This window comes from Salmo salar, chromosome 15 (assembly GCF_965601325.2).
Source record: "Salmo salar chromosome 15, fSalSal1, whole genome shotgun sequence".
NCBI classification, from domain to species: domain Eukaryota; kingdom Metazoa; phylum Chordata; class Actinopteri; order Salmoniformes; family Salmonidae; genus Salmo; species Salmo salar.
Genome location: NC_138305.1, coordinates 37,449,775 through 37,462,528, shown reverse-complemented (window position 1 = coordinate 37,462,528; position 12,754 = coordinate 37,449,775). Strand labels below are relative to the sequence as shown.

At 43.0% G+C, this 12,754-nt stretch overlaps 1 protein-coding gene across 2 annotated transcripts in view; it reads left to right on the top strand.

Annotated features, from left to right (window-relative positions):
* LOC106571291 (mRNA-capping enzyme) overlaps positions 1 to 11,737 on the top strand; it is a 150,634-nt gene extending 138,897 nt beyond the window's left edge. For both annotated transcript variants that reach the window (XR_014380615.1, XM_082961712.1), the window contains exons 10-11: positions 6,790 to 6,902; positions 10,232 to 11,737. Coding sequence is in view for 1 of the 2 variants with exons in the window: in XM_082961712.1 (XP_082817838.1) it covers positions 6,790 to 6,867 (78 nt within the window). In the remaining variant the exon portion in view is untranslated. The remainder of the gene's footprint in view (positions 1 to 6,789; positions 6,903 to 10,231) is intronic.
* Positions 11,738 to 12,754: the final 1,017 nt, after the last annotated feature.

Below are 12,754 nucleotides of genomic sequence, written 5' to 3'. Positions count from 1 at the left end.
GTGATCCTAACTGACCTAAAGTAGGGATTTTTTTACTAGGATTAAATGTCAGGAATTGTGAAAAACTGGATTTAAATGTATTTAGCTAAGGTGTATGTAAACTTCATACTTCAACTGTATAGGAAAGATGTTCCAAGTTATGATCTCTAGCAGTCAGTAAATTCTAATGCAAGAATGGGTATGCAAACCATGTATTTAAAAAGTTCAATGTCTTGGTTGAATATTTGCGATGCGCAATTCAATCAGGGTCTCAAATTACTATTAGAATAGTATAATACACCTGGTGCAATTTGGAATGTTTTTTTCTCTACTGTCAAGGGGGGGTGGGCACTATAATGTTTTGCCGCAAGGTGGGGAGCCCCCCAACCAAATCTCGCTTAGCTTTCCCAAAAAGCTATGGCCGACCCTGTGTCGAGCCCTGTGTGTGCTAATGATAGCCTAACCTTCTTTGGGTAGATGGAAAGGCAATTAAAAGGTAACTACAAAGTAGCCTATGCCTACCTGGAAGAATCATAATTATTTGCATCAATCACAAGTGTGCTGGCCAAACACAACTGTCTGGCATCTACAGACCTCAAAAGTGGTCCCCTGATGTGTTTTAAGCATAGTTGTTTTTCTATTAAAAAAGTGTGCTTTTGAGAGCAAAAACCTTTCAACAAAAATGGGGGAAATGGGTCCTTCTTCTCGCTTTCTTTTTGTCTGCCGTGGTATCGTTTTGGTATTAAGTATTGTTTTTTCAAATGTTGCCCTCTAGAGGATTTCGCAGAAAAGAACACATGGTGCACTGAAATCTTAAGTCTGTTTAATTTGCTGTTACAGTAAATCTATCCAAATCAATGTAAGAACACAAGGGTATGCTAATGTAAGAGATGGCTCGTCATTATTAGCCTGATTTTGTATGGAATACAGGCACGTTATGGGACACCTGTCAGGTCATTATCAATATCATTTTTTATTAAATAAATTGGTGCGACCAAGCCATGTGTTTGTGCCATCATCTGAAAAAGTTGGTAGCACCAGTGACACAAATTTTTTAAGTTAGTGTAGAACCCTGCCACTGCGGTTTGAACATCAGATCAGCCCAGATAGCCCCCTCATTTCCGCCTGTGCTTCTCACTAGTTAGGGAGAGCCAGGAACAGGAAGCCAGTGGCGGTATCATCAGTAACAGTGTTTAGGTCTGGGGAGGAGGGTTTGGGTGCGTAACAAAAGCAGACAATGCTTCCTGAAATAACCATGAGTAGCCAGGCAGGGGGTGTGTCAGTGTGTCATTAAGGCCAGCTGTGGGGCGTGAACCCTGGGATGAGACGGAAAAGCACATGGTCACAGGACGGGGGGGCTTGTTTGGGGCCTCACATACACACAAAGCTTCACACACACACAGCAAAAACCCTGATTCTGCGCCACATTACGGTGCATTAACTGCTGAGTGCTCACAGCTGGCAATCAGAAGTCACAGTTAATATAGCTGACCTAGAGACAGACGGATGATGTAGGGAAAGAATGTAAAGTCGTTGCAAGCAGGTGGTCAGTTTGATGTCTGTGTGGTTTTGAATGGCGCTATAATTGTCCTCCAGACGTGGCATCGTCGCCGTCGTGTGTTTGCGCTGGGTAACCTACATGTTGAAGCCTCCAGATGCACTGAGAGATTGGCTACGTCCCAATCATCTCCAGTTCTTCCCAAAGTGTATACAAGTGTATTTCTTCACTTCCCTTCACTAATTTGGAAGGAAATGACTGGTATAGGAACAAATGCTCACTTTAGGAGAAAGGAGGTATTAATGTGACACACCCAGAGAGAGGGGATGGGAGTTGTGATTCCAATTAAAGAGCGCTTTTTCATTCTGTTACTAAATCAAATTTAATTGTATTAGTCACATGCGCCGAATACAACAGGTTACAGTGAAATGCTTACTTACGAGCCCCTAACCAACAGTGCAGTTTCAACAACAATGGATAAGAATAAGAGATAAAAGTAACAAGTAATTAAAGAGCAGCAGTAAAAAATAACAATATATACAAGGGGGGCCGGTACAGAGTCAATGTGTGGGGGCACCGGTTAGTTGAGGTAGTATGTACATGTAGGTAGAGTTATTAAAGTGACTATGCATAGATGACAACAGAGAGTGGCAGTGGTGTAAAGAGGGGAGGGGGGGCAATGCAAATTGTCTGGGTAGACATTTGACTTGATGTTCAGGAGTCTTATGGCTTGGGGGTAGAAGCTGTTTAGAAGCCTCTTGGACCTAGACTTGGCGCTCCGGTACCGCTTGCTGAGCAGTGATGCAACCAGTCAGGATGCTCTCGATGGTGCAGCTGTAGAACCTTTTGAGAGTCTGAGGACCCATGCCAAGTCTTTTCAGTCTCCTGAGGGGGAATAGGTTTTGTCGTGCCCGCTTCACGACTGTCATCATCTGCTTGGACCATGTTAGTTTGTTGGTGATGTGGACACCAAGGAACTTGAAGCTCTCAACCTGCTCCACTGCAGCCCGTCAATGAGAATGGGGGCGTGCTCGGGTCCTCTTTTTCCTGTAGTTGACAATCATCTCCTTTGTCTTGATCACGTTGAGGGAGAGGTTGCTGTCCTGGCACCACACGGCCAGGTCTCTAGCTGGTAAACAGTGGTGTGTTGTAGTAAGCTAACTCTCTGAGAAACGTTGTTCCCTCTCTCATTAAGGAGCAGGGGATATTGTCTGTGTGGGGCTTGGTGCTTAGGGTGTGACCTCAGGGAGTCTGGAGGTGTTAATGAAGATGTTTTGTCTTTGCATGTTGCTCCTCCTCAGATTGCTCTACGTCAGCAGCTATGACATGCCCTTTACAAAGACGGTGAGACAAGGAGCTGGATGTGCTACTAAATTCAACCTCACCTACACACACAAGGAAATGCTGTAAGCCCAAGCCCTTACAAATGTTTGCCTAACAACACCAAGTGAGCCTTTGTTTTTAACAGGGATTTACAACGAAGACTCCATGGTAAAGATTTAGGAATTATATAATATGCCATAGAAATGTCATACATACAGTTTGCATCCAACACACCAGTACCCGGCTCATGTAAACATCATCGATAAACCCAAAGTTGGATACTCAACCTTTCTTGAGACATGAAAAGGTTATAGATTTTATAAACTTAAAAGATTTTCACAGATATTCCCTCCAATGCACTCTACTGTGTGGCCAATCATGGATTTTTCTCCACCACACAAGCTCTCTGTATGACATTTGTTAAAAGCCTGTTCAAGTTAATGCCCACTTATGTCTCATTTAACTTCATTCGTAGAGTGTCTCTGGGTCTGGTAGAGTACCAGGCTCCCTATACAGAGCAGAGCCATATGAGGCCTGTGGAAGAGGAGCTAACTCATTAATCATACATAGCCCGCTGCACCATCCATGACAGATCTGTTGAAGTCAGACATTACCGTTTCTGGTGAAAGCAGCCGGTAGCAGGGAAACGAGAGGACCCTTTGATGGCAGGCAGTGTGGGAGTGTGCAAATGTGTTCGTCACCTTCCCAGATAGTGATCCATCTTTTTATTCATCGATGCATTTACGGGGGGGGGGCTCATATCTCAGTTTCACTGTTGAATGCTTATATCTGAGTTAATGGGATACATTTTCTGTATGCGTAGGTGCCTCGAGATTGTTTGGGTAATTTCCGACTCAACTCCTCAGTCATTTCAGGAAGAATAATTTGCCAAACACACTTTAATTTGATATGCTTTAATTGTTAGGTAATTGCAATAGTTATTTTTTGTCGAGTACAGAAGCCGCCTCTTAGGAGATGCCAGTTTGTTATTTTAAGGCCCTGGATATTTTCCAGTATATAATTGACTTTCTTTAATGGAGACAGAACTCAATATACCCTTCACAGTCTTATCTCCCAAACCAAACAAATTGGTATCTTTTAAAAGTTTACATGGGTACAACAGCCTCTGTCTGTGTTGACGTGTTGTTAGTGTGGTTTTGTTTGGATGCTTTATCTTTAGCTTATCAGTCACACCTTTCCTCAAAATTCTCAACTTAGCTTTCTGCTTTAGTCTACCAATTAATGTGTACTCACGGCTCTTCCTCTAATTTGAAATACATTATTATCTGTCTTTGTGAGAAGTGGGTAACGATTGGTATGACCCTCCAGTAGCCAGACATTGACAACAAGTAATGGCACAGTGCGAAACTGTTAACGGTGTTCCCATTTAAAACAGTTTCAGCCTCTACACGGCTATTACAGTTCCTGGGGTTATCAGTAATTCTGTGTAATTACAAAGCATCTAGTAGAATAAGACTACTCAATAGCGCATGAGGTGGATGTGTAGAGGCGTTAATGCGCTGTTGTTCTTAGCTGAGTCATGATGTTGACATCCCTACAGATGGGATGGGTTTGGTTGGGAGGCTGAAATGAATGGCACAGTCCTTCCTGCGCCTAACCGTCACATCATCATAGCAACACAAAGGTCGCTAGGGGCCGTCTGTCTCATATCATATCAATAGCTAAGAGCAGCCTTTTATTTATGTGTCGATATCAAAGGACTGTGTTAACCTTGAATTTTGATTGTTGATTATCGACACCTACACGGTCTCAGAGTTCCTGCATCAGCATCCCCTGCATCGTATAACAGTCCTCCGTCTATACAGAGCACTGCTTTGTTATTAAAAGGGACCCAAGTGCCACCACAGAGTCCCAGACCTCCGGGCCAGCTTTGATTAAGTCCAGAATGAAAGAAAGATCCGCCCAGACGGAGGGGAATGAGAAATATCCTGGCCGTGTAATAGAATGCCTTCCTCTGTCAACATCTGACTTGTAAAGGCTCAGTAATACAACAAGTCTTCACAACGCCGCAGCGACCAGGGAGCTTTGTCATAAAATCCCCTCCAGCTCATAAAGCAGTAGGCTCTACTTGTCCTCTCTGCTGTAATCAGTATGCCCTCAAAAGGCCAACGGGAGGACAGTTGGGGGCATACAGACAGACACTGTATGCATCCTATATGGCACCCTATTTCCTATGTAGTGCACTACTGGTAGAAACTACTAAGTCTAGACTATTGACACCTGTCTGGTAGAATCAAATCCCGTGAGCTGTAGGGTACTTTGGATGGGCATACGATTTTTATTTAAGATCAGCCTAACTTGATATTTCTCTAAGAATTTTTGTGCTCTGAAAACTAATCACAAGCTCACCGGAGGCAACCGCTTGGCATAATGGTATGATGAAGCACAATATTATTTTTCCCAAATAGCCAAGTTTCTGGTTCCAAACGCCATGATTGGAATAGAGGGGTATGGAGGATAGATTGTCGAAGTTATTACTATGATGTGAGGTTGAATACACCGGCATTACACATAATAATAGCTGGGGGGGTTCCTTCGCCAGAGTCACCTACTAGCTGGCTGCAGGTGTGAGACCATAATGAAGTGGATTTGGATGGATTAAACACCAAGCGGTGGGAGGGGAGACATGGCAGCCAGCATGTCTCACACACACACACACCTAGGGAAGGGATCCCAGAAAACACCACAGCAAACAGGACAGACTCATCCCTGCCTGCCAAAAAGTTGCCTCCTGCATTGTTATTTGGCAGCTCTCTTGGCTTTGTGTTAAACTCTGAGCATCGCCCATTCTGTCTCTTCTCCAGAGTTTTGTCTCTCAGCTGTTATTCGGAAGGTCTGAAATAATTGTTTGGTTTGGAAATGGAACTGAATCAACAGATCTTGACAGCTAAATGTGTGCTTGTTCTCATTCATTTTAATAGCACAGTGCTGCTACTTCAAATCAAACTTTATTTGTCACATGTGCCGAATAGACCTTACCGAGTGTAGACCTTACCGCAAAATGCTTACTTACAAGCCCTTAACCAACAGTGCAGAACAAAATAGCACAGTTGATTAGGAGCATGTAAAACGTCAGCCATCTCCTCTGGCAGTTGGTACAGACACTGGTGATGAGGGTAGTGTGACAACATGTACCCGTAGGTCTAATGTGTATAATTGTGGTTTCATCCCACTTTTCTCATGGTCATGCAAACTGTGGTGTGGTGTGATGTGTTCTGAGCATGACGCCTCCCTCTCTTCACACACAGTCATCAACACACTTTCATCCACACTCCCTCCCCACTTGAGCACCCAGATGCCCTTCTCTCCAGGAGCAGACAGGCTTTTACGGAGCACTCGGTCCTCTTGCCAGGCACGGTGGTGTGTTCCTGGCAGAGCCGCCCACTCCCTGGTGTCTGCCGGGCCTTCATCTGCTCAGGGGCAGCCTGGCAGTGGGCCCTCGCCAGTCCTCTGAGCCCTGGAGGTCCAGTGCAGCTCTGCTCCCCTCTCTGTATCTCCTTTAGCACCACCTCACCCATATAGATACATACTCAATGATTCATGATTTGTTGAACAGAACAGTCAATATCAGTGAAGCTAAAGAGTAAGTTGATGATGAGTTTCTTAATAAAGTGTTCCTGTATTACCATCAGCTGTTTGCATTCAGTAGAATGTGTCTGTGTCTTTGGTGTGATGAAATCCAGCTACTTTAGAGCACAAGTGTTTGAGAACAGCAGCTAGGGGAAGCTAGGCAAATCAAGCTCATGACAAATGGGTAACCGATACACAAATGTCTTGCCTGACTCATAATTCAAAGTGTACAGTACATTCTTAATTCAATTGTCAAACCGTTATTGCTGTATAATGTAAGTTCCAGTATTGCAATAGGAGGACCAGAATGATTGTAGACTGTATAATATACTGTATATAATATCCAGTAAATGTTGACATTCAAAACCAACCACTTTGACTCCTTTCTCCTTCTCTAGGCCTCGAAGGAGCTGAAGCAGTACGACAACAAGATAATCGAGTGGTCCTTTAACAACGACACCTGGGTGCTCATGTGACAAGAGCTTCCCCAACTCCTACGACACAGCCATGGGTGAGTGAGCAGTGTTTTCCCAAATTTTTGGGCCATTCAAAATCAAATCAATTGATTCTCCCCAATTTGAAGTCAATTAAGTAGCTAGCCACATACTGAACAAAAATATAAACGCAACAAAGACTTTACTGAGTTACAGTTCATATAAGGAAATCAGTCAATTGTCATTAATGAATTAGGCCCTAATCTATGGATTTCAAATGACTGGGCAGGGGTGCAGCCATGGGTGGTCTTGGGAGGGAATAGGTCCACCTACAGTTGAAGTTGGAAGTTTACATACACCTTAGCCAAATACTTTTAAATTTAGTTTTTCACAATTCCTGACATTTAATCCTAGTAAAAATTCCCTGTTTTAGGTCAGTTAGGATCACCACTTTATTTTAAGAATGTGAAATGTCAGAATAATAGTAGAGAGAATGATTTATTTCAGCTTTTATTTCTTTCATCACATTCCCAGTGGATCAGAAGTTTACATACACTCAATTTGTATTTGGTAGCATTGCCTTTTTAATTTGTTTAACTTGGGTCAAACGTTTCGGGTAGCCTTCCACAAGCTTCCCACAATAAGTTGCGTGAATTTTGGCCCATTCCTCCTGACAGAGCTGGTGTAACTGAGTCAGGTTTGTAGGCCTCCTTGCTCGCACACGCTTTTTCTGTTCTGCCACAGATTTTCTATAGGATTGAGGTCAGGGCTTTGTGGTGACCACTCCAATACATTGACTTTGTTGTCCTTAAGCCATTTTGACACAACTTTGGAAGTATGCTTGGGGTCATTGTCCATTTGGAAGACCCATTTGCGACCAAGCTTTAACTTCCTGACTGATGTCTTGAGATGTTGCTTCAATATATACACATAATTTTCCTCCCTCATGATGCCATCTATTTTGTGAAGTGCACCAGGCCCTCCTGCAGCAAAGCACCCCCACAACATGATGCTGCCACCCCGTGCTTCACGGTTGGGATGGTGTTCTTTGGCTTGCAAGCCTCCCCCTTTTTCCTCCAAACATAACGATGGTCATTATGGCCAAACAGTTCTATTTTTGTTTCATCAGACCAGAGGACATTTCTCCAAAAAGTACAATATTTGTCCCCATTTGCAGTTGCAATCCATAGTCTGGCTTTTTTATGGCGGTTTTGGGGCAGTGGCTTCTTCCTTGCTGAGCGGCCAGGTTATGTGGATACTTTTGTACCTTTTTCCTCCAGCATCTTCACAAGGTCTTTTGCTGTTGTTCTGGGATTGATTTGCAATTTTCGCACCAAGTGCATTCATCTCTAGGAGACAGAATGCGTCTTCTTCCTGAGCGGTATGACGGCTGTGTGGTCCCATGGTGTTTATACTTGCGTACTATTGTTTGTACAGATCAACGTGGTACCTTCAGGCATTTGGAAATTGCTCCCAAGGATGAACCAGACTTGTGGAGGTCTACAATTTTTTTCTGAGGCCTTGGCTGATTTCTTTAGCTTTTTCCATGATGTCAAGCAAAGAGGCACTGAGTTTGAAGGTAGACCTTGAAATACATCCAAAGGTACACCTCCAATAGGCTAATTGACACCATTTGAGTCAATCAGAAGCTTATAAAGCCATGTCATCATTTTCTGGATTTTTCCAAGCTGTTTGGCACAGTCAACTTAGTGTATGTAAACTTCTGACCCACAGGAATTGTGATACAGTGAATTATAAGTGAAATAATCTGTCTGTAAACAATTGTTGGAAAAATTACTTGTGTCATGCACAAAGTAGATGTCCTAACCGACTTGCCAATGCTATAGTTTGTTAACAAGAAATTTGTGGAGTGGTTGAAAACAAATTTTAATGACTCCAACCTAAGTGTATGTAAACTTCTGACTTCAACTGTATATGGGAGCCAGGTCTACCCACTGGGGAGCAAGGCCCAGCCAGAATGAGTTTTTCCCCACAAAAAGGCTTTATTACATACAGTAATACTCGGAAGCACCCCCCCCCACACCCCCTCAGACGATCCCGCAGGTGAAGAAGCCGGGTGTGGAGGTCCTGAGCTAGCGTGGTTACACGTGGTCTGTGGTTGTAAGGCCAGTTGGACGTACTGCCAAATTCTCTAAAACAACGTTGGAGGCAGCTTATGGTAGAAAAATGAACATGAAATTCTCTGGCAACCGCTCTGGTAGACAATCCTGCAAGTCAGCATTCCAATTACAAGCTCCTTTTAAAACTTGGCATTGTGTTGTGTGACAAAACTGCACATTTTGTAGTGGCCTTTTATTGTCCCCAGCACATGGTGCACCTGTTTAATGACCATGCTGTTTAATCAGCTTCTTCATATGCCACACCTGTCAGTTGGATAGATTACCTTGACAAAGGAGACATTTTCACTAACAGTGATGTAAATACATTTGTGCACGAAATGTGTGCATATGGAGAATTTCTGGAATTAATTTCAGCTCATGAAACATGGGACCATGTTGCGTTTATATTTTTGTTCAGTGTAGTTGTAAGTAGTGGGCTATTTGGCTCACAGCTGGGTGAGAGTACCTGCCTGCCTGGCCAGCCCTGGAGCAATCTGTATTAATATCTACAGCCTCTTTATCTCTGTCTGCAATAAGACAATCACTGGGCCTATTAGATTAATGGCTTACTTCATCTATATTTCACACATGCCGTCTTACTTTAATGCCAGTTTTTTGCATTACTCGTGTGTGTGTGTGTGTGTGTGTGTGTGTGTGTGTGTGTGTGTGTGTGTGTGTGGGTGTGTGTGTGTGTGTGTGTGTGTGTGTGTGTGTGTGTGTGTGTGTGTGTGTGTGTGTGTGTGTGTGTGTGTGTGAGAGAGATTATTATGTTTATTGTATTGTGTTTATTTTATTGTAGAAATGTCCACTGATTGAATACCATACTCTTTCTTCTACGCTTCAAGGCTTTTTATCTTCTTGGTTTCCCAAATCTATGTTTAATGCTTGAATTCTGCCAACCTTATAACTGCAAATGTCAAGGCAGTCCAAACATAAAAAATATGTATTTTTAAGTTACTGAATCTTCTTTAATGGAATTTGAGGAGTTATATTGTAGTTTAGTTGCTGGAGTACACTTGTGCCCTGAGGTAAGGAAAAGGTTTAGAGATTTTGAGAGTTTATTAGTCACATGCACAGGGTTTCAGATGTAAATGCAAGGTACAGCTGCAACAGTGCTGGTCAAAGGGTTTAATACTACCTCCACTATGAAGTGAACATGGCCTGGATTTATTGTATTTTTTTCATGTAACTGCAGAAACAGCCTGCATTAGAGGTGGACCAAGCCCAGGAAGGGTCCATCATCACGTCTGAACTAACTTCCTGTCTGTGTGTATCTTGTCTTCCAGCTCTGTGTAACAGCATCCAGCATCCTGTCACAAAAGAAAAGTTTCTGGACCGCTGTGCCCTGGGGGCCCACAGACAGAGCTGGAAACACCCCCATGACCCAGACACAGAGCTCATGCCCCGTACTGCTCCAAAGAGACCCAACCGGGCCGCACCACACAGCGGGGGTGGGCCGGGCCAGTGTAACAGTGTATCTATATGGCTTGCAGAGCGAGGTCCTTCATGGCTACAGCCCGCCCCCTTCCTCACCCCTCAGAGAGACAGACATTTGAAAAGCCCCTCTTATCTGTGACCATTTGATTATCAGCCTCTTACAGGCCCTCTTAACTAAAAATATTGGATTGAATAACTTATAGATCCTGTTAGATATCCCCATGTAGTGCCTTAGCTTTAATTTTCAGTTTCTTATTAAAGATAAAATACATAATGGTGAATTTAGATGTTCTTTATTTTTTATTTCCCTTTTTTTAACGGTCTCCCAACTAATCTATTGATCAACAACAGAGGAATTGGTGTTTTAACTACGGCAGCAACTGACTATGTTTTTCCTAGCTGTTGATTTGTATTTGGGATGGCGGTAATCAGATGGGAAACAACCACCTGACCCCTCCTTTCTATCTTTTCTCTCCCAGCAGTGAAGTGAAGGAATGCACTAGCGAATATTTCAAAGGTATTGTTTAGTAGCAAGAGAGAGCAATTCCTCTGAGATATTCTTCTGACACACAGTGATACATCGGGTTGACAACATGAATAACCATGACAAGCTGTCTCCACAGTATGGGTGTAACAAACACACTCTGCCTCCACATGACGTCACATGACCATATCGTCAGACCCCAGAATAGACTCGGTAACCGCTTGGGAAATGTTATGATGAAAACACGCCTCTCCTTTGTTTTTTCTTCTTTGTTTTTTTTCTTCAATGTGTGTACAGAATAAGAACATTTCAACACTTGCTTTATTTTAACAGATACCCCAATTAAGGACTGCCCTAGTTCATAACAGACTGGTTTACTCCTGTATTTGTTGTTTGATTGGGTCCATTTAAACAATACATCATGTGGAGATGTTGGTTAGAGCTTTTGAGTTTGCTATTCACAAGAAGCATTGCCTGATAGATCTCAGAAGACCTTAGATGAAGAATTGTTGACTTGCATAAAGCTGGAAAGGGTAACAAAATTATCTCTAAAAGCCAGAAAGACAAATGTACGCCTTCTGGAGTGGTCCAGTCAGAGTCCTGACCTGAACCTGATTGAGATGCTGTGGCATGACCTCAATAGAGCAGTTCACACCAGACATCCCAAGAATATTGCTGAACTGAAACAGTTTTGTAAAGAGGAATGGTCAAAAAATCCTCCTGACCATGGTGCACGGTCTGATCCACAACTACAGAAAACGTTTGGTTGAGGTTATTGCTGCCAAAGGAGGGTCAACCAGTTATTAAATCCAAGGGGTCACATACTTTTCCCACCCTGCACTGTGAATGTTTACACGGTGTGTTCAATAAAGACATGAAAACATATCATTCTTTGTGTGTTATTAGTTTAAGCAGACTGTGTTTGTCAATTGTTGTGACCTAGATGCAGATCAGATTAAATGTTATGACCAATTTATGCAGAAATCCAGGTATTTTCAACCAACGAGGAAAGCTTTTTCATTATCACTATTGTCCTGATGTGTGGATGATACTAGATTTTGAAGTTACAATGCAATACCATTTAAGGAATATTCCTTCATGTGTCTGTCTGACTGCGTGTGTTTGTATATATATTTTCAGTCTATTTGTCTGCTGTTTTTTGGATGTGTGTCTGTCTCTCTGCCTTAGGGTCTTACCACTTCTTGCAGCAGGGGAACAGACGGGGGGTAGATGACTTGTACTGCCAAGGCACTTTCCCCTCTGGCAGCACATGAAAGCTGCTCCATCTCCATCAAAGCCACGCTCACCTTTTGTCCTGTATCTGGCTGCCTCGGAGATGCATTCATTCACATGCAGCTGGAGGCCCACACACATACACACATGCATACAAGCATACAGAATATTTCAGATGTGGAGGTGTTTGTGTCCTGGAGTATAGACTAGGAGAGAATAGGGAACCGTACTGTTTTTATGATCAGATGTTTGATTCCCCTGAGATGACACTACTCCCAGATGCCCTGGGAGACATGTGTGTGTGTGTGTGTGTGTGTGTGTGTGTGTGTGTGTGTGTGTGTGTGTGTGTGTGTGTGTGTGTGTGTGTGTGTGTGTGTGTGTGTGTGTGTGTGTGTGTGTGTGTGTGTGTGGTGTGTGTGTGTGTGTGTGTGTGTGTGTGTGTGTGTGTGTGTGTGTGTGTGTGTGTGTGTCAACTCAAAAACACTGGTCAAAATCAAATCAGTGTGTATGAATACAATCATTTAAATCTCAAAAGGGAGCCCAAATCATGTCTTTGATCAAACGGGAGAAGAGCAAGCAGGTAGCTAATGCTGACAATAATAACCTAATAATGTATCACTTGATACACTCCATCCACGACATGGGTTTAAAATGG